The 22,876-nt window shown below is 41.0% G+C and overlaps 1 protein-coding gene across 1 annotated transcript; it reads left to right on the top strand.

Moving 5' to 3' along the window:
• The first annotated feature begins 445 nt into the window (after window positions 1-445).
• LOC117368593 (vomeronasal type-2 receptor 26-like) lies at window positions 446-21,920 on the top strand. The gene is made up of 6 exons (XM_033962322.1): window positions 446-672; window positions 3,847-4,138; window positions 13,323-13,895; window positions 17,767-17,994; window positions 19,262-19,385; window positions 21,007-21,920. Exons 1-6 carry the CDS (start codon window positions 446-448, stop codon window positions 21,918-21,920), a joined length of 2,358 nt encoding a protein of 785 aa, XP_033818213.1.
• The last annotated feature ends 956 nt before the right edge of the window (window positions 21,921-22,876 follow it).

Here is a 22,876-nt window from a genome sequence, read left to right as displayed (position 1 = left end):
TTGTCCTTTTCTTGGAAGCTCCTCTTTACTGCACCTGTGTATAAAAATCTGTTTTTCATCTCGTTGTGCCCCACAGGATTGTAATAACAGTTCCTCCTGATTACTGCTCTGAAGTGTTAGTTAGATTGTTGACCTTGGATCAAGGTCATTCTATGGTGGTTTACATTTTGTCTGAAATCACAGAGGAAAATACCTGGTTGTTTTTCCACACAGCTTTTAAAGAGCTGGTTTTGCTTTTAAAGAGCTGTTTTGGGGACTGTGTAGAGAGTCAGACAGTATTCCTCTCACTGGGAGATGGTCATATCTCTATCAATGCCTATGAATCTCACAGCCATGCCAATAGCTTGGTGACCCAAGAATGGTATTTCTGGCTCATCTTGTCAAATAATAAAAAAAACTACATCACCAGCACCTAAGCCTGGAAAATCTGACTCCAGGAAGCGCTATGTTGATCCTTTTCTCTTTCATGTTTCTGATTGTTGCTCATCTATTTGAGAAAGCTGTGAATCAAGCTACTGGGTTTAACCTGGAAATCAGACAAGACTTGTCCATGTCCATGTATCATAAGGACGGAGACCTGATCCTTGGTGGAATCTTACAGATTCACATGCAAAATAATCATCTTGGTTCTACAAACTTCAAGGAGCTTCCAGCTTCTACGGATTGCTTTTTGTAAGTAGCTTCTTGAAGCTTAAATCAAGTTATGAGTGAAAATGTTGAACAGGGTAATAGAAACATGACATCAAATAAAGGACAATTGGTCCATCCAGTCTGCCCATCTGCAGCATCCACTATCTCCTCCTCTCCCTAAGAGATCTAAAGGCGGCTGCTCACCTTTACTGTCTATTGACAATGACAACTACAACACATATGCTGCATCAAATAAATGTTAAATTAATAAGTTAAAAAGTCAGCTTACAACATTGGCATCAGTAAGATGAATATACAGCAAATGTGCCAAGTGGAGGAAACGACCAAAGGCTAGCAAGTTAGTAGAAGTCTCAATCCACTCTGGCTTGGATACATTAAGCTTGCTTGTTTATAGAATATTACATGGCTACTTTGATTGGTGGATACATAGTCAGTCTGATTGGTTATTACACTTTCAAATTACTAATTATTTACCATTTCAGGCAACTTTGTGTCATTCCAAGGCTTTGGTGGTGTCACAAATGACTTCCTTATCTCCCATGACAGAGTGTTTTTGGTACTTTATCCTAGACCAGTGGTAGGCAATTCCGGTCTTCGAGAGCCGGAGCCAGATCAGGTTTTCAGGATATCTACAATAAATATGCATGAGATAGATTTAGGAGGCAGTGCATGCAAATCCATCTCATACATATTCATTGTGGATATCCTGAAAACCAGATCTAGCTCAGGCTCTCGAGGACTGGAATTGCCTACCCCTGTCTTAGACCATCTGGACATGGGCCCCTCCCTTCTCAGTAGCCATTCTTGCTTCTGCTGTCTTGGATATTGTGGTTATCAGTTCCTTTAGCTTGTTGTGTTCTTAGGTCATATGAGTTATTTCCTACAGGGCAGATCATGTTGACCTGCTGTGGCCACCAGTGTTTTTTTCTTGGAATTTTCCACAGCAGCTGTCTGCATATTGTTCAAAGTTCATGTTGTTCATAGTTCAGGCAGTTTACTTGACCTATTTTTCCTAGGTAGGCCCAATTTCTTAGTCCTGATCTCGGGGGTCTCATGAGGGGTCCTCTCTCAGATCCCACATGCCTGTCCCATGCTATCTTGAATTCAGAAACAGTCTTCGTCTCCACCACCTCCGCCAGGAGACTATTCCAGACATCTATTACCCTTTCTGTAAAGAAGTATTTTCTTACAATACTCTTGAGCCTATCACCTCTTAACTTATATTATATTCTGATATAAAGGGTTCTTCTTTTGTATGATCCAAAATTTATTTTTATTTTTTTGTTCAATTTTCTATCTGTTCTCCCAGGACAGCTCAGAGCAGTTTACATGAGTTTATTCAGGTACTCAAGCATTTTTCCTTGTCTGTCCCTGTGGGCTCTCAATCTATCTAATGTACCTGGATTACATTTTACTCAGGCATGTTCTCTGTCCCTAGTAGGCTTACGATCCAAGCAATGAAGGTTTGAGTGACTTTCCCAGAGTCATAGTGGGAATCAAACCCAGCTCCCCAGGTCTTCAGCCTTCTGCACTATCATCAGGTTACTCATAAGAACATCAGAATTTCCATACTGGGACAGACCAAAGGTCCCCCAAGCACAGTATTCTGTTTCCAACAGTGGCCAACCCAGGTCCCAAGTACCTAGCTAGATCCCAAGTAGTAAAACTCCTCCACTCTACTCCTTAGACTTGTTTATTTACGAGGGTGGTTTGAAAAGTTTGATAAAAAAAAGCAAGCTAAACAACATAGTCTCCATGGAGGACTATACACTTACAGTGAGTTTCTAGTTTTGTTGTATTGTAGGAAAAATAGCTTATGAAAAAAACCTGGGAACTCACTGGACTAAGCCTACAACCTTCCATGGAGACTACGTTGTTTAACTTCCTTTTTTACCAAACATTTCAAACCACCCTCGTACTGGGATTTATTAACTACTTTTCATGAAGGGATTCACCCAAGGTGTGTTCTGCAGGTACAGCTTAACAAAACGCTTACAATTTGGTTAACAGCTTAATAATAGTAAAATGATCAATTATAAGCTTAAATACAATCGAGGAGGTAAACTTGGAATTAAATTCATTTAACAGCACTATAAAACAATCATATAATAGAGATATGTTAAATGACAGCACAATACAAATGAAACAGCTCATAGAATCCAAATACAAGATTCTTGCCCTCTGGGCAATTTTAACAAGGCTATTTTGTATTTTAAACTGCGGATTAAGCCATAGTAGCATAAAAAATAAAAAATAAAAAAGCATGCCACCAATGGCACTTAGTAATTTCCCAAATGCAGCCTGAGTGACAAAAAATACTAGATGATTTTGATGGGAATCAGGGAGGGACATAAGAGGTGCCAGGAACAGAGAATACTGAAAGAATTTAAGAAAGTTCTAGTGGCTCTGCTGTCTTATTTATCTAATGCTTCTCCAGAAGGAAACTTTCCTTTGGTCAATGGCTGCCGTAAATTGGAGCATCCAGCACTGCCTTTCGTAAGAGTGAAGTTCATCTCTGGCATTCCATACACATACAAGTAGTTAGAGATAGCGATCACTTCTGGTGACCCCAGGTGTAATTACAGAGTGAATGGCCTTCTAGAATGGTAGTTTTGAATAACATACTTGATGTAAATTTTTGACCTTTGTAGCTGCTCCAAAGTTTCTTTTTTACCATTCTCCTCATGTTATCATAGTCACCTCTTTTACAGTTAAGTGCTGTTGTATTGGATTTCCTGTGTGAACTTATTCCAAGGATTATATAAAATCTGATTCATGTTATGATCACTGTTATCAAGCAGCCCCAGCACCATTACTTCCCGCACCAATTCATGCACTCCACTAAGAACTAAGTCTAGAATTGCTTTGCCTCTTATCCTGATTCCTGATCTAGCTGCTCCATAAAAGGAAGGAATTTCATCAAGGAATTTTATCTCCCTGGCATGCCCTGTTACATTTACCCAGTCACTATCGGGGTAGTTGAAATCACCCAGTATTATTGTGTTCCCAGTTCATTAGCCTCTCTAATTTCTGATAATATTTCAGCATCTCTCCGTTCATCCTGGTCAGGTACACATGGAATATGTACCCAAACATGGCATCCTATGGAGATCCTATGAAGAATGTCCTCATCACTTGTAAACTAATCTATGCTGAATTCTGACATCTCAATAAAATGTATCTCTCTTTCCACAGGTCTGTTATGCGCTATTATCGACACCGCTTGGCTTTTCACTTCACAGTGGAAGAGGTCAATAACAATGCTGAACTCTTACCCAACATTACCCTGGGGTATCGGATCTATGACTCCTGTGCTTGGGAACTAAGAGCCATACATGGAACCTTGAGCTTGTTGTCTGGGAGACAAGTGCCAGTCCCTAATTACAGCTGTGAAGACAGAGGAGTACTGGCTGCTTTCATTGGCGATTTGACTTCAGATACAACTTACTCAATATCACAGCTTTCAAGAATCTTCCACTACCCTCAGGTAGAACTGGTCTGTTTAGTTGGATGTGTTTAATGAGGATTGACATCAACAATCTATTATTTTTAAATGCTGGTCAATAAAAACATTGACAGTGATGATAAATGGTTTCTTTAAAGAGCATGGTTTTGTGTAGTCCAGGGTTAAAAAGAGATTATGTCCTTACCTTGATAATATCTTTTCCAGAAGATATTGTAGGTGAGACAATCTAGACATATGGGTTGTGTCCCAAAGGCTGTGTGCCATATGCAGAAGGAATCCAATCTGGATTTTTTTCTTTGACTCTCCTCTACTTCACTGGGAGCTGTAGCATCACCTGTAGTTAATACCCAAACACCGAGAGCTCCAATATAGAATCAAGGGGAAAGTCATCAAAAACAACTGTTCTGTCCAAAGAAGCAACATATAAACTCAAATTGAACAGTGAACAAGGAGCTCAAGAAAGACTCCAGCATGCTTTAGAAACATATATGCAGAATCCTTCCCAGCCCAGAGGGCTAACTGGCATCCAAGAATCAGCTTGGAAAAGCATAAACAGAATGAGACAGAAAGCAGGTCTAGGAAGGACAGGGTGGGAATCTAGAATTGTATTCATATATTCAATTTTCTATAACGTTATCCAAGGAGAGCTCTGAACGGTTTTACAAGCATTTTTCCCAGTCCTGGTGGACTCACAATCTATCTAATATGCCTGGGACAGTGTCAATCAGAGATTATAGAGCCCTACCATACCAAAATAGCAGCAACTTCCACGAGTCACATAACCAGCACCTACTTAGAAAAACACTGTACCACAAATACTGCAATGGGTACTAGTTCATCAATAAACCTATTGGAAACCTGAAGAAAACAGATCCAGTTCGCAGAATTAATGGTAACACAAAACCATGTCCTTCTTTGTCAAAACTCTCTAGACCAGTACAGCTGTCACTGATGGGTAATAGCTCATTATGACCAGCAGGTGGAGACCGAAATCAAAACTTTGGTATAGTACAGTGTTTCTCAACCTCTTCAAGCCAAGTACCTCAATGTTCCCTCTAAGGATTGATGAGGTGTGTGCAAAAAAAAATATGCATGGGCGACAAATTACATACTCCACAAATTTATGAGCAGGCGCGGAGGACGAGTGCCCGTGAGATTGTGAGAGGGTTAAATACTCAAAACTTAGAAGAATAACAATTTACTTAAAGTTTTTAAAATTACGTCCAGTCGCTATTGTATTCCGCTTTCATGCAAATTTTGCACTTAACACCATCAGTTTCTGAGTAATAAAAAATTTCCCCAAGTAGCACGTGCTGTGCGGTGCCATGTGGTAAATCTGTTTCAACATAGCATTCAGTCAACCACTCTGTTTTAAAACCCAAGCACCTCTTCTTGCCTGTGTTACATAAACTTTCCTCAGCTCGCCACTTAGACATGGCCATGAATTCTTTAAAAATAGTGAATTCTTTGATATTTAAAGTAACTTAATCCTATATAATAAAACGTTCTATATTGAGCAAAGTAAGCATTTGCATTCGCCACTGCAACAAGCTGGGAGGGCTAGACTGTAGCCAGTTGAGCAAAATAACCTTTTTTTCCATCAAAATGGCCCTCCTCCAAAAAAGACGATAAGTTTCGTGGAGACGCCAGGAAGTACTTCTTCACGGAGAGAGTGATCGAGCATTGGAACAAGCTTCCAGTGCAGGTGGTCGAGGCACGCAGCATCCCAGACTTCAAGAACAAATGGGATACCCATGTGGGATCCCTACGAGGTCATGCCAAGGGATAGGGTCACTAGGACTTGAAGGAGCGGGTCAGTAGAGTGACAGTATAATTACAATTATACTTAAGGGGTCAGAAGACTTAAGAGGGTGGGTAAATAGTGTGGGCAGACTTGATGGGCTATATAGCCCTTATCTGCCATCATCTTTCTATGTTTCTACATATGTTGAATTTGTCAAAAGCCTTAAATGATCCGGCTTTTTCTGTATCCCTGGAAGCAGAGAAGGCCTTTGATCGAGTTGAATGGACCTTCATGTATCAAGCCTTGGAGTGGTTTGATATAGGTTCAGGATTTATACAAATGATTCAAACGTTGTATAGCTCCCCTGTTGCTAAACTGTGTATTAATAATAATTTTTCAAAAGGTTTTAGGTTGCAAAGAGGGGTTAGACAAGGTTGTCCCTTATCACCTCTGCTTTTTGATATTGTATTAGAACCCTTGTTATTAGCTATTCAGCAAGCAGAGAAAATACAGGGTATTCCTCGTAGAGATCAGGGAGTATAAAGTCTCTGCGTATGCAGATGATATGCTGCTTTATTTGAGAAATCCTGAGACAACCATTCCTTGCTTACTTGAATTGATTGAGAAATTTGGAAAATTCTCAAGATACAAGATAAATTGCAGTAAATCAGAAATTCTTCCACTCAATCTCCATTGTGCAAAAGGTTTGTTTGATTTGTTTCCCTTTCTTTGGAGGAAGGATGGAATAAAGTATTTAGGCATTTGGATTAAAAATACGATGGAAGAAACAATGAAAGTAAATGAAAAATCGTTATTACAGAAGGTTACAGAAATGTGTGAGTAATGGAATCCTTTACATCTTTCATGGTGGGGGAGAATCCAAACTATCAAGATGATGATTTTGCCTGTGGTTTGTTATCAGATGGGTATGTTGCCGGTTTATTTTCAAGGGTCTTTGTATAAAAAATTAAATAGCATTCTTATAAAATTTATTTGGCTGGATAAAACTCCTAGAGTGGCATTGGTATCTTTACAAAGGCCAATTTCAGAGGGGGGTAAATTTTCCCAATTTTAATAGGTATCATCAAGCCTATATTTTGCGCCAGGGTATGTATTGGGTCCTCCCAGAGCTCATGGAAAAACTTCCAGATTGGTTGTGGCTAGAATGGCAACTCATGTCTCCATTACGCCTTTGCCATGTGCTCAGTATCAAAATGCCTAGTTACAGTAAAGACAGCTGATACATAGAAAACATTGCGTTATGTAAGTAATTTAACAACTATTTCAATTCACAAATCTACAAATCAATCTATATGGCTGAACTCCAAGATTCAAATTGGCGGAGAAAGGCTCACCTGGAAGTATTGGATGATACCAGGAATACTAACTAAACTAAACTAAACCTTAAGTTTATATACCGCATCATCTCCACGGATGTTGTGGAGCTCGACACAGTTTACAAGAACTTAAAATATAGGAAGAGAAGGAAAAAAAAAGAGGTTTACATGAACTTATATATAGAAGAGAAGAGTAAGGGGGGATAGAATTAAATTTTAGTGAAAAGCCAGATTTTCAGTTGCTTGCGGAATAATTGGAGGGAGCCTAAGTTCCGCAGCGGGGTAGTAAGGTCGTTCCAAAGACCTGTGATTCTGATGAGAAGGGATTTTCCCAGTTTGCCTGCATAGCGAATACTGTGTAGAGAGGGGAAGGATAATTTATACCTTTGGGTGGGTCTGGTAGATTCAGGACTCGAGGAGTTATAAGATAGTGGGATTAAGGGAGGAAGGATGCTATGAATGATCTTAAAAGCCAGGCAGGAACATTTGAAATGGATTCTGGAAATCACTGGGAGCCAGTGAAGTTTGGCTAGGAGTGGGGAGATATGGTCAGACTTGCGTTTTGCAAAGATCAACTTGGCTACAGTATTCTGGATTAGCTGGAGTCTTTGAAGACTTTTTTGATAGGCTTAAGTAGATGGCATTGCAGTAGTCTAATTTGGAGAGGATGATGGATTGGACAAGGACGGCGAAATGTTGTTGGCGAAAATAGGATCTTACTTTCCTCAGCATGTGGAGGCTGAAAAAGCATGATTTAGCCAAGGAGTTGAGGTGGTCATTGAGGGAGAGAGAATAATCGATAATGATGCCAAGGACCTTGCTTGAGAACTCAAGCTGCAGTGCAGTGCCTGAGGGTAGTGCGAAGAGGGTGGGCAGGTGTTCTAATTTTGGGCCGAGCCAGAGTAATTTTTGTTTTTTGATTCATTCAATTTCATCTGTACCGAGAAGGACCAGGAATGGAGTCTCATTATGCAAGCTGTAATGTTCTCGTAGAGGTTGGTGAGGTTCTGGTCTGTCTCAAGGAGGACAAAAATGTCATCAGTGTATGTGTAGATTGTTTCAAGGGGGGATAATTGGAGGAGTTTCAGGGAGGACATATAGATGTTAAAGAGAATAGGGTATAGGGGTGATCCCTGAGGGACACCACAAGATGGTGTCCAAGGAATGGACATGGTGCCATTTGTGTTGACATTGTAGGAGCGAGAGCGTAGGAAACTTGAGAACCACTTTAGGACGGTGGATTCAATTCCTATCTCGGAAAGTTGATAAAGTAGTATGTCATGATGGACAACATCGAAAGCTGCAGAGAGATCGAATTGTAATAGGACAGCGAATTTGTTACGAGAATGTAGTTGTTGCACCTTAGAAATTAAGGAAACTAGGAGGGATTCGGTGCTGAAGCTGGGTCTGAAGCCATATTGGTAAGGATAGAGGATGGAGAATCTTTCTAGGTAAGAAAAGAGCTGTGTAGCGACTATGGCCTCTAGCAGTTTAGTTAGGAGAGGGATATTTGCTATGGGGCAGTAGTTAGATGGTAAGGAAGGGTCGAGATCGGCTTTTTTCAGAAGAGGGGACAAGGCAATGTGTCCCATTTCTGTGGAGAACAGGCCCGATAGTAAAGCAGAATTTATAAGCCTGGTAAGGGAGGAGATGGCCTGCGCGGGAATGTTTTCGTAAAGGTAGGAAGGGAAAGGATCCAGGATGCAATTGCAGGATTTCAGTTTGAGACAGAGTTTAGAGATCTGGGATTCGGATACAAGTTCAAAGGCAGTCCAGGATCTATCAGCAGGGATAGGATTGGAGTCGTTGGGAGGCAGAGAATTGTAAGAAACTGCTGGGGGGAAAGAACTCCGTAAGGTAGTAATCTTTTCATTGGAAAATTTAGCTAGGTCATTTGCAGATGGGGGGAAAGGGGAAAGGTGGTGTCGTTTTTTGAGGTTAGGTTGCACCAGATGTTGAACAGTGTACTATTTTCGTTTTTTGATCTGGTGATTTTATCTCCATAGAAATTCTTCCTTGCTTTTTTTAGTACTGTGTTATAGAACTTGATGTTGTCTCTCCAGGATTGTCTGTCTGAAGGGGATTTCGATTTTTTCCATTTACGTTCCAGAGCTCGACATTTCTGCTTTTATTCCCTGTGATATGGAAGATACCAGGGAGCCTTGCGGGAGTGGGAGATAGGTTTAGTAGACAAAGGGGCAAGAGCACGGTAGGTAATCCCGGAAAGGGTTACCCAATTATGCCAGTTGGAATCTGGGTCGGCATGTTTAGGAAAAGAGGGGAGTTGGTTGAGAAATTGGGTCCAGAACAGTTCACTGATTTTTTTGCAGTAGGTGATAGATTTTGTGGGTCGGGGTGGAGTGCCAAGATGAGATATGAAAATGGGAAGGCAGAAAGAGCCTAGAAGGTGATCAGACCAGGGGACATGTTCCCAACGGGCCTCTTTGGCAGAAGGTTTGTGCTCGGTCAGGTCAAGGAAGCTGATGATGTCTAGTGTATGCCCCTTATCGTAGGTAGGGGTGGGCGAAGGAGCGGTGAAGCCTAGGGAGGTGAGAAAGTCTTTGAATTTGATTGCATCATTGCTGGTGTTATCGTCTAGATAGAGATTAATATCTCCAATGATCAGTAGTCTCTGGAATTTTAGGAAGGCCCTTGTTATGGTCTCGAGAACGAGTTCAGAGGATTTGTTCCAGGGAGTTGGTGGGCGGTAAAGTAACAGGATACCTAATGGGTAGGGATGAAGTTCATCGTTGACTGAAGCTAACATGAATTCTAAAGAGGTATGGCTGCCCTTTTCAAGGAGCTGGACATCGAAGAATGATTTGTAAAGCAGAGCCAGGCCTCCTCCTTTCCAGTTGATTCTAGGTGAGAAGAGGCCATAGTAGCCAGGGGGACAGAGTTCGTTTTGTGTGAATAAATCATCTTTTTCGATCCATAATTCTGTGATGCACAAGAAACCTGGATCGAAGTCTCCGAGTAGATCTTTTAGTATATGTCATGTTTATAAAACAGAGAGATTTACTGCAATACAGCGAGGATGTTTCATGAAATTTCAACATGTGTGGGAGCATTAACAAAGTATTGTACTGATTAGATGACATTTTTTTCCCCCCCTTAAATTTACAAGTTCAATTGTGAAGAGGGGAGGTGGAGGGGGTAATTTTATTGTTACATATTGTATAAGGTATTGATCATATGATAGGAAAGGGTGGGAAGGATGGGAGATAAGAGTATATCATTTGTACTATTGATTATTATTAAGTGATATATTTATTATTAATTTGTTTGCACATATTATCACACTTATTGTAAGTTTGAAAATGAATAAAGAAATTTTTTAAAAAAAAGATTAAAATGGACATTTAATGTAAGATTATTTAAGCTATGATAAACGCCGTAAAAAGAATGAAGGTGTTGTCGATGAAAGAAAACCATCACCACATATATCAAAGGTCACAAACTTTATGATCCTTTGAGTGGTGCTCTCAGACACTTTCCTTCACTTTAGTAGCACTTTGGTAGTGGTTTACTTTGTGGGGATCTTGTCTGCTTTGCAGTAAACTGTAATTTTTCACATTTGATCATAATGAGCTATTACCCATCAGTGATAGCTGAACTGGTCTAGAGAGTCTAAAAGAAAGAAAATTAGCAGGTAAGAACTTAATTTCTCAATTTCATATACACAGAACACAGATCCTCACGCAGTATAAAATAATTAACCATAAATTAAAAATAGAAATATGTAAACAAATATTAAACTGAACTCCCAACAAGCCACAATTCGACACCGATGCATGCTGCAAAATTTAAAGAAAGCAGAAGTAAACTAATTTGGAACATGAAGATGTTACTAGCCAGACTTTACGGTAAATATCCTGCAAACAATGGGATGGTAGGATAGGCTGGAGTGAGCTTGGATGACAACTTCAGCATTTGGAACCTAGGACAATACCAGACTTTACATTCTACGGCCCAGAAATATCAAAGAAGAGACAAGTTAATTTAATCATGTATTTTTTAATGGGTATAATTTATGGGCAGACTGGATGGACCGTTCAGGTCTATATCTGCCTTCATTTACTATGTTACTATGTTATATTATACTATAAATTAACACCAAAATTTGAATAATATGATGAAACTATTTTACTGGACTAAATATATTTTTCAATTAGGTTTCAGAAGCCACAACCTCTTTCCTCAGGTCAGGACAGTATACAAATGTTATGGTATCCTGTTCTGACATAAGGAAGGAGGGATTGGTCTCCAAACATTGGCCACAAATGTATTAAAATTAGTCCAATAAAGAGATATCGCCTTATTTCCATTTTCATTATCTTTACGTAAGAACATAAGAATAGCCTTATGGGCTCAGACCATCCTCTCAATGGCCAATCCAGGTCACCAGTACCTGGAAAAAAACCAATCCAGGGCAACATTTATTAACATAGATACCACACTACTTTATTCTAAACAAAAAATAAAATTGTTTTTGTTCTACCTTTGTGTTTGCCCAATTACTTTTCCTAATTGTTTAGACTCCAGTATCTGGTTTCTGTTTTCCTTGTCTTTCTCTTAACTCTTGCCATGATTTCCTGTCAATTTGTTATTTTTCTCTCCTTTTTCACTCAACTTTCTTCAATTTATTTATCTGCTTCTGTCCAGATTTCATTCTTTCCTACTATACAGTTTACAATTTCCCTTTCTTTTCTTTTTCTAACTACACTTAACATCTTTTTCTCACTCTGGCTCTTCTAGTTCACTTCCTCTTATTTCCCAGTCACTAACCCTATCCTCTTTCTTTCCCACTTCCGGTATTTGACACTCTCCCACTTCAATCCAGCATCTGCTTCTCCTCTCTCTTCCATTCAGTGTCTTATCCCTTTCCTCTTTCTTACTCTTCTACCCGGAATCTTCTCCCTCTCTCTTTCTCTCCATTTTACCCAGCATCTCCTTCCACTATCCCCTTCTTCTGTCCAGTGTCTGCCTCCTCTATCCCCCTCCACATCCAGCATCTACATCCCCTATCCCCCCTCCATATCCAGCATCTACCCTCTTTCCCCCTACTATCCAATGTTTGTCTCCTCTCTTTGACCCCCCACATCCAGCATCTATTTCCTCTCTTCCCCCTTCTATTGAACATCTACCCCTCTCTCTCTTTCACATTACTCCTCCATATAAGAACATAAGAATAGCCTTACTAGGTCAGACCAATAGCCCATCAAGCCCAGTAGCCTGTTCTCACGGTGGCCAATTCAGGTCCCTAGAACCTGGCCAAAACCCAAAAAGCAACAACATTCCATGCTACCGATACAGGGCAAGCAGTGGCTTCCCCCACTCTTACCACAATCTCTGGCAACGTGAAAAAATATTTTCTCCTATTGATTTTAAAATTATTTCCCTTTAACTTCATCGAGTATCCCCCAGTCTTTGTAATTTTTGACAAAGTGAAGGATCAAACCACTTGTACCCATTCTAATTCACTCAGGATTTTGTAGACTTCAGTCATCTTCCCTCAGTCATCTCTTTTTCAAGCTGAAGAGCCCTTCCTCATGCAATAGGAGCTCCATCCCCTTTATCATCCTAGTCGCTCTTCTTTGAACCTTTTCTGTCTGTCTTTCTCAACCCTCATCCAGCGTCTGTCCTTCCTCTCCCCCCTACATTCAGAATTTGCCCCCTATCTTCCCCTCTCCCACATCTAGCATCTACTCCCCCTTATCCAGCATCTACCCCTTTCTGAAATGAGAAAAACAAACAAACCGCAGAGCCGCAGTGTTCCTCCTCACGGCTTCCTGCTCTGCCCTGGAACTTGAAGTAATGTCAACGGTGGGCGAGACCAGTAGCTGCAAGGAGAAACAATGTGGCCCTGTAGTTTGTTTGATTTTGTGTTCAGCAGTAGCATGGACAATGTTGCAACAGCAGCTTTTTGATGTGTGGTTATTTTATAACATAGATGTTTCTTTGTAAAATGACTGTTCATGCAAGAATGTCCATTTTTCATGTATCACAGAGCAGACTGTGTGTCAACAGATCCTGTTTGACAGTAGTTGAGAAATGGGCCTCCATCTGCGTTGTACAGTCTTGGGCTTCCTCTCTAAAATGCCATTTTTTGTGTCCTTCACAGATCAGTTATGGAGCAATGGATCCCATCTTCAGTGACCGGATTCTCTTTCCATCCTTTTTCCGAATGGTCCCTAATGAGCGCTCTCAGTATGACGCTATTATACAGTTACTCCGGCACTTTGGGTGGACCTGGGTTGGGATCCTGACATCGGCTGATTATCAAGGACAATCAGCTGGTGAAGAACTTAAGCGGGCAATTATTCAGAGCGGAGGTTGTGTTGAGTTTTTAGCAATGATACCACTGATTGGGAATTATCAAACTATACCGGAGGTTGTTCACCTGATTCGCAGTTCCACCTGCAGCGTGATAGTCCTCTACAGTAGTATGGTCTATCTTCTCCAGCAGTTCATGTTGAAAGAATGGAGAAAACATGAAATACCTCCGAAGGTGTGGATTCTGTCAGCAACTCTGCCAATTATTACAGATTTCGATATAGGAAAAGCTTTCCAGATCTTAAATGGCTCGATAGCATTTTCTATCCCAAAAGGTGAAATTCCTGGATTCAAGGATTTCCTTTATAGTGTGAACCCAACCATGTTTCCAAATGATGTTTTACTGAAATTAATTTGGCAGGTAAATTTCGAATGTAGGCTGCCAGGCACAAAAATTTTGATATTTTGGCCAGATTTTGATAGGTTGCCTAATTGTACTGGGTCTGAGACGCTACGAAGCCTGGATTCTTCTCTGTATGATGTCTATAATTTCAGGTTCTCTTACAATATTTATACAGCAGTCTATGCCCTGGCACATGCTTTACATCAAATGTACACGGCAGAGCCCTTACAAGGACCGATTACTGACAGAGAGGGTGTGCGACCGAGATTCCAGCCATGGCAGGTAAAATGACACCAGATGTTATAAGCAGGAGGTGTGAGCGAGGCAAAAACACATAGCCACCTGCTTATATAGAAAACAAAGACACACACAAACAGCCAACCAAGCACAAAGTGATACTGAATATAGGGTTACCATATTTGTGAAGTCAACAAAGAGGTCACATGACTCCGCCCCAGAACTCCTTTCCACTAGTCTCACCCTTCCCAACACCCCACCTTTCACCAGTTTTGCCCCTGCCCCGCCCCATTTTTCATCCATTTCCTTAGTCACCTTCTCATCTTCTGTACCCTTTCAGTGCTTTTCTCTTTCTCTCCCCCCCCACAGGTACATTTCTCTACCTAACTCCTCAAGGATTCTTCTCCCTCCATCCCCCATGGGTGTTTTCTCTCCCTCGTTTTCTCTTTCCACAACCCCCTCTCTTGTGAGTTCTTTTCTCTCTCTTTCTCCCCAACTCCCTTCCCATGGGTACTTTTCTCTCTGCGATAGACTTGCGTTGCCTTTGCGTCTCCTTGCAAAAGCCAGGCACGTTCAGCCACTGCACAAGCTTCAGGCCCACAAGCCTTCCCCTCCCAATGTCAATTCTGATGTCGGAGATGAAGTTCCAGGCCAGCCAATCGCTGCCTGGCTGGCCCGGAACTTCCTCTCTGATGTCAAAATTGATATCGGGGGGAGGGGGAGGCTTGTTGTCCAGGCCCTTGTGCAGTATGTATACGGGCCTGGCTTTTTCGGTGTCTGGGAAGCAGGGAGAAATCAGCGACAGGGGCAGGGAGAGAGAAAGAGATAGAAAGGAAGGGGGCAGGGAGTGAAAGAGAGGGGAGGAGGGGGCAGGGAGAGAGGAAGAAAAAGTTGGGGGAGAGAATGGAGTGTGTCAGGTGGCAGGCAAGGAGAGAGGAAGTAAAAGTTGGACTCATGGAGGGACAGAGAGAGATGTTGGTTTGGGAATGGAATGAGGTCTGGAGGAGAGGAAGCATGCAGGACAAAAGAAAGAAAGAAAGAAAGAAAGATTAGATGCACAGTCAGAAGGAAGTGCAACCAGAGACTCATGAAATCACCAGACAGCAAAGGTAAGAAAAATGATTTTATTTTCAATTTAGTGATCAAAATGTATCCATTTTGAGAATTTATATTTGCTGTCTATATTTTGCAATATGGCCTCCTTTTACTAAACTGCAATAGCAGTTTTTAGCGCAGGGAGCCTATGAGTGTCAAGAGCAGCACAGGGCAATCAGCGCAGCTCCCTGCACTATAAACCGCTATCGCAGTTTAGTAAAAGGGGAGGGGGTATATTTGTCTATTTTTGTATAGTTGTTACTGAGATGACATTGCATATTTTAAAGTCATCTGCCTTGACCTCTTTGAAAAAAACCTGAATATAAATAACATTTTCTCTGCGTACAGTGTGCTTTGTGGTTTTTTTTAAATTTTATTGTTGGTAGATCATTTTGACTTGGTCATTTTAAAAGTAGCTCGCAAGCCAAAGAAGTGTGGGCACCCCTGGTCTATTGTATGTTAAAATGTACAGTGCTGCATATGCCTTTCAGCGCTATAGAAATAATAAACAGTAGTAGTACTAGATGCATTTGCCTCATTGCAAGTTTCATGGCTCCACATCTTACTCTTCTTGGTTGGGCTGAGAACTTTCCAGCGGCCCCTCGTAACTGCCACAGACTCACGCAATATAAAATCATCAGGATACAGACTATTGTTTATCCCACCTTTTTTTTGTTGGGACTATTTTTTTTACATTGGTATCTTTGTTCCCCACCCTTTTTTCCTGTACCTCTTAATTCTAGCACAATGTGGGTTTGTGCCACTATTCTATAAGGATGTGGGCTGTAAGATGCACCTAAAAAGCAAGGAGGGGTGGAATACGAAGAACTATCTCTTAATGCATTGATGCTCTGAAAACCAAACACACAAGATTGAATTGAATATGGACATTTCTATTTTGCTTTTCCTTTGACGGTTCAAGGCAGATTTCTGAATTTCAAAGCCAGTAGTATCAATATAGGGAAACCAAGCCATTGTGACAGTAACAAGGAGGGAAGCATGTGGTGCAGTGGTTAAAGCTACAACCTCAATATGCTGAGGTTGTGGGTTCAAATCCATGCTGACCCTATGCAAGTCCCTTAATCCTCCCCGTACCCCAGGTCCATTAGATAGATTGAGAGTCCATTGGGTCAGACAGAGAAAAATGAATGTGTACCTGAATAAATTCATGTAAACCGTTCTGAACACACTGGGGAGAACAGTATAGAAAATTGAATAAATATGGTAAACATGCATCAACTAGTCTTAAGACCGTTACATTAACGGGTGCTAGAATAGATGTGTGTCTTTGTCTTTCTTTTTTTTTTCTCTCCTTGGCTGCTTTCTGTCTTTCTTTCTGTCTCTTTTTCCCCCCCTGTCCATCAGTAGCCCTTCTCCCTTCATTTTACCTACCCTGTCCAGCAGCACCTCTTCCCTGCTCCCCCTGTCCAGAAGCAGCCCTTCTCCCTTCGTTTTACCTTCCCCCCTGTCCAGCAGCACACCTTCACTGCTCCCCATGTCCAACAGCAGCTCTTCTCCCTTCGTTTTACCTTCCCCCTGCCCAGCACCTGTTCCCTGCTCCTCCCCTGTCCAGCAGTAGGCCTCCCTTCCTGTTACCTCCCCCCTGCCCAGCAGCACCTCTTCCCTGCTCCCCCTGTTCAGCAGTAGGTCTCCCTTCCTGTTACAGCCCCCCTGCTCAGTAGCACTTCTTCCCTGCTCCCCCTGTCCAGCAGTAGGCCTCCCTTCCTGTTTCCTCCCCCCTGCCCAGCAGCACCTCTTCCCTGCTCCCCCTGTACTGCAGCATCCCTTACCTGATACCCCTGTCCAGCATCTGGCTGTTTAGAAGAGAAGGACAGAAGAGCAGCAGAGGGCCTTACAGTACTTCCTGGCTGTAGATAGGTCTGCCGCTACCTTGAGGAGCTGAAGAGCAGGGTGGGCCACACTTAGAGGTTGCGTGGATGCTTGGGAAGCTGTTTTGCCTGCTAGTGTGCGTGAGGAGCGGCTGGGATCACATGCAATGTCCGACGTTCTTTTGTCGATCGTTTAGTTCTGTGCTGGAGGTATTTTTAAGTTTAAAGCTGCCGCGGCGGCTCGTTTCACAATCCCCATCTGTGTTGGAAGACTTCTCCTACTCAGGTGGGGCTCGAGAGAGGAGCCGCCACCGCGGCTTAGAACTTAAAAATATCTTCGCTTAGAACATCCTTGTGGTTCCGTGAATGTGGTGCCGTTTTTTTTCCAAGGTAATAGAACCCTAAGCACGCATGTGTACTCCTACCGCCACGGACATATGGATCACGGAACATGCAGGTAGGAGTGCGCATGCGCGCTTAGGGTTTTATTATAGTAGATAGAAATTTACCTTTATAAATTTCCCATATCTGCTAAAAAAAAAAAAATTAATGTCCCCTACCATATACCTTTCTTACATATAGACTTTGCATTCTTGTCATGCCTACACATCTAGTGACCTCTCACTGGTACTGAAAATATTGCTCTCTGGTACCTCACCTCATACATTCAGGTGAGTTTCCAGCACTTTCTCCATGCAATTTCCTGATTGTTTCCTTTTTTTTTCCAGCTGAATAATTTTCTTAGGAATATTCATTTTAAACCTTCTATTGGAAATGAGATTTTCTTTGATGAGAAAGGGGACACTCCCACTCGATATGACATTCTAAACTGTATTTATTTGCCCAACGGAGCCCTCATCCAAACCCTTGTGGGCAGCTTTCATCCTTCTGCCCCTTCCGATCAACAACTCTTCATCAACGAGAGCGCCATCCGGTGGCAACCGCTCTTTAAACAGGTGAGGGTGAATTACATTGTTCTAATACTCAGGGTCAGCATCCTCATATTAAGAGAGAGTATTATAGGTCATCCTGGCTGGCATTAAAAAGATCAGATTGTCATTGGACCACCAGCTCAGTGACAGTATGTAAATTACTTTGTGGGAGACCTGGGTACACGTTCTGTGGCTGGCATTTGTGCTGTGGGATCACGAGGACCAGGAACAGTGTCTGTCATACTTCAGTGACATCTGGACACCAGAAGAAGTCAATATTAGCTGAGCTCTAGATACATACAAGTAGCTGCACCCGATTCAGTTCATTAATAACAATAAAATCTATCACGGAGGCTCAATCTCAGTCACTTCACTTTGGCCGATTTGCTGTTTTGATCGCAGTCTTGGATACTTTGTTTTGGCTGATTTGCTGGTTTGATCGCGGTCTTGGATACTTCATTTTAATCGAGGTCTTGGATACTTGTTTTGGCTGATTTGCTGGTTTGATCGCGGTCTTGGATACTTCATTTTGATTGCGGTCTTGGGTACTTTGTTTTGGTTGATTTGCTGGTTTGATCGCGGTCTTGGATACTTCATTTTGATTGCCGTCTTGGGTACTTTGTTTTGGCTGATTTGCTGGTTTGATCGCGGTCTTGGATACTTTGCTTTGGCTGATTTGCTGTTGTGTTCACGGTTAGATGAAGGTTATTCTATGATTAATATGTTTACTTCACCTAGCTAATTCTGATAATATAGTTGACATCCAAAAACGGCATACACTGGCACTTGGACGTTTTAATTATCAGGATGTCCAAGTGCCAATTTTCAAAACCAACTTTCAGGACATTTGGAGAGGCGTCCCAGCTACTGTGCATCCAAAATTCAAGAGTGTTGTTTTGGTGGTGTGCTATAGGTGGGCTTTGGGCATGCTTAGACTTGGATATCTTGCAGGGATAATTGAAGCTTTCAAAAAGATGTCCAGGACAGAATTTAAATGTTCGGAGCTAGACCTGTTTTAAAAGCATCTGTTAAAAAGATACCCAAACTGAGCGATTAAGTAATCACCCCCCCCCACACAATCCCCTTGTGGTCACTTTCTCCCTTTCCAACCACGCACCTCAAAATCTGAATGATACATACCTTTGTCAGAAATACCTAGAAGAAGCAGAATAAGAGAAGGGAAACCTTTATCTTATGTCTTTCTCAAAATGACTCTGGGATTATGTGGGCATGGGAAATAGAAGCCGTCTCCTGTGAATGCTCACAAGTTGTCCATGCTTTTGTTCCTCAGACTCCTCGTTCTGTGTGCAGCAAGAGCTGTAGGCCAGGATACAGGAAGGCTCCCAAAGAGGGGAGCCCGAAATGTTGCTATGACTGTGTCCCTTGTGCTGAGGGAGAGTTCTCCAATGCAACAGGTAAGAAAAACAATAACCAAGAAAAAAAAAAAAAGGATATAATAAAATAAAAAAAATGAAGAAACTTCATTTCACTTTGTCTGTTATGTTTATACCCATCCATTGTTACTACTTCACATGCACAATAAATAAAGGTAAACTGATATCATATATTAAAACAAAATCAATATGACAGTATTTAAACCAATAAAACACCACAGCAAACAAACGAGAATTTGGTTTCTCGTGAAGTGTCATTCCATAGCTTGTATTTTTCACATAACTGCTATCTTAGGAACACTTAATAGCTCCTGCTTTAACAAGAGAATTTATTGTGATGGTTGATAACTTTACCAAAATGAGTCTGTTTGTATTGTGACATTCACAGTTATTCTATTCCAGAAATTTTAAACAAGAATAAACGAGAAGACCAATGCTAATACACATACAGATAAAGAACAAAGAGCTCAACCAAATAGTAGATTATAATTCTTCAGGACGCACAAAAGGGTACACAGTTGGGTATACTCCTTTGTTGTGCTCTTTTATCTGTGTGGCTCCACAGGTACATTTTAATCATTCGGGTCACTTATGAAGGCGATTACTGTGGTAACAGAACTGAAGCCCACTGGGAATTACTGAGCTGTGGCTGCACGGCTTTGTAAAAGAGGAAAGTTTTCTTTATGTAAAGAAATATTTTCACAGACTATTCCCGATTCCACCCTCTCCCTTTCCTTGAGCCTGATATTCAAAAGTAATTACCTGGATAATGAAGCTATAATGGGAATAATTCCATTACAGGGCAGCAACTTTAAGCTGTAAATTACATGGTAACATACATGTGTAAAAACCCTTCCAAAAATACTGCCTAGTTGAAAAGTATGTGCCATGATGCATATACTTTGCTCATGTAAAATAATCCTTTGTGTGATTAACCCAGTCAATGAACCGTAGATTCAGAATTACAAGCGTTATACGACTCTTTTCCTAATGAAATAGTACCCTCATAAGTAGGCCAATTTCTTACCCTTTTATGATAGGTGCTCTGTTAAAAAATTTCTTTCCACCTTCATCTGGATAATTCCCCTAGCCAATGCTACCACTGATTTGTAAAGCACAGCTGAAAATCCAGATAGTACTGAGGCGGTGGGTGGAGAAATATCTGGATGAAAGGGCTGCAGAATCAGCAGATATTGGCACTGAATATATGAGTTTTGTTTAATTGCCACAGCTGGTGTTGAAGAAAAAAAAAATGCTGACCATGGTGGATGAATATTGACCCAAATATTGTTGTTCCTTTTTAGTGAATGTATCAAAATGTGAGCTTCAGACTTAAATTTGTTCCCTTACAAATAGCACCTTCTCGTTTTCGCTATATGGACTCATGGGAAAACTCTTCTAGGGAAATGCAGGACTGATACTCTTTGGACCAAGGTGTGGGCTTATCGTTTCAAATCCGCCTTGTCTCTCCCACACGGAAATACACAACTTAGAATTCTCTTGAAATGAATATTTGATATTTGTTTTACAGATGACTGTTTTGTATATATTTGTTCTTAGTTTTCAAACTAAAATAAAAAAATTTAAATATAAAAATAGCATATTTTATTCAAATTCTGACAAAAATACAGTTCATTTTTAGATATGGAAAAATGTCTGAAATGTCCCGATGACCAGTGGCCCAAGAAGAAGCGAGACGGCTGCATTCCAAGAACCATCGAGTTCCTTTCCTACGAGGATCCACTGGGTGCGGCTTTGGCTTCCTTGGCCATTGTATTATGTGCAATCACTGCTGGAACTCTAGGAATATTTCTTAAATATCGAGAGACTGCTGTAGTGAAAGCCAATAACCGAGATCTCAGCTTCATCCTCCTCCTCTCCCTCATGCTCTCCTTCCTCTGTTCCTTGCTATTCATTGGGCGTCCGGAGAAGCTGACCTGTCTGCTCCGGCAAACTGCTTTTGGGATCATTTTCTCAGTCTCTGTTTCTGCAGTCCTGGCAAAAACCATCACAGTTGTCATTGCTTTCAAAGCCACAAAGCCTGGAAGCAGGTTAAGGGAATGGGTGGGGTCCAGAGTACTCAACTTCTTGGTCCTTCTGTGCTCCCTGGGTGAAGTTCTGATCTGCACTGCGTGGTTACTCATCTCTCCCCCATTCCCAGACTACGACATACAGACAGATCCTGGTAGGATGATATTAATATGCAATGAAGGCTCCCTCTTTGCATTTTACAGTGTGATCGGGTATATGGGCTTTTTGGCTATATTAAGTTTCATTGTTGCTTTCTTAGCCAGACGTTTACCTAACAGTTTCAATGAGGCCCAATTGATCACTTTCAGTATGCTGGTGTTCTGCAGTGTTTGGGTGTCCTTCATCCCGGTTTACCTGAGTACAAAGGACAAATACATGGTAACTGTGGAGATATTTGCAATGCTGTTATCTAGTACAGGACTGTTGAGCTGTATCTTTATTCCAAAGTGCTACATTATTCTGCTGAGGCCCGAGATGAACATAAGGGAGCATTTAATTGGAAAACCAGTATGTAAAACAGTATAACTAAAGTCACGAACTTTATATTCTACCCTCCAGTACTGAAGAAATGAACCTGTAGAAAGATTAAAATAGTGGTTGTACTGGGAGAGCAGAGTCAATAGGATAATCCGATGGGGTGCATTATAGGAATTTGTTTTTTAAGAAAAGTAATGGAGAATGTATAGAGAAGGGCAAAGGACTAGCATTAGAAGGAAAGCAGAAGGATACAGTTGATCAGAGGTATACCTGACTGGTGTCATTTCTTGAATGGCACCAGTCAGAGTTGCAAACACAAAACAAGAAAAAACTGCAGACAATCTGTACAAGATGCAAGCTATGTTTATTATATCAAATGTTATATGCGGTCAAAGATACTACCTTTTTATAAACTAAGGGACCCGACAAGGTCCGTGTTTCGGTAAGCACGCCTTCCTCAGGGGTAATAACAAATGTAAATAAAAATAAAAAAAATAACCAAGAACATGCAATTCATATGCAATTATTGGACATGCGGTGTGCTAAAGTGATAAGTAATAATCTGTATAATGTGGTGAAAAATCATAGTCTGAAGAAATAATACATAAAAGGTGTGAATGCATGAAAACATGCGAAGTGCATAGGATAAAAGTGATTTAAAACATATATATGTAAAGTATGAAAACACAGAAAACATAAAAGCCAATGAAAGTGCTAATGTGCAATTTGGTGTACTTAAAAGGTGCAGAGTGCTATACGTAGAACAGAACATAAAAAACAAAGAAATTAATTAATGAGATGAAACTGGGGGGAACTACCATGGTTGATATGGTTTTGAATCAAACCGCAATTTAAATTGATAATGAACTAAAATAGAAATAAAATCTTCATGGACATATATTAAAATCAAAAATCAAAACAATTTCTTTATTAAACAGTTAATACAATCACATAGATTGCGCTATAAGACTATATATAATGAAGAGAAAAAGAATAGGATAAAA

The sequence above is a fragment of the Geotrypetes seraphini genome, chromosome 10 (assembly GCF_902459505.1).
Source record: "Geotrypetes seraphini chromosome 10, aGeoSer1.1, whole genome shotgun sequence".
NCBI lineage: Eukaryota > Metazoa > Chordata > Amphibia > Gymnophiona > Dermophiidae > Geotrypetes > Geotrypetes seraphini.
Note: the sequence above shows the minus strand (reverse complement) of the source record. Positions and strands in the feature narration are given on the sequence as shown.

Excerpts from the sequence above, each read along its gene's own strand:
- LOC117368593 (XM_033962322.1), top strand. The coding sequence starts at position 446 with ATGTTGATCCTTTTCTCTTTCATGTTTCTGATTGTTGCTCATCTATTT. Across the intron at positions 13,896-17,766 it reads TACTGAAATTAATTTGGCAG|CTGAATAATTTTCTTAGGAA; the intron begins GTAAATTTCGAA and ends TTTTTTTTCCAG. Across the intron at positions 19,386-21,006 it reads AGAGTTCTCCAATGCAACAG|ATATGGAAAAATGTCTGAAA; the intron begins GTAAGAAAAACA and ends GTTCATTTTTAG.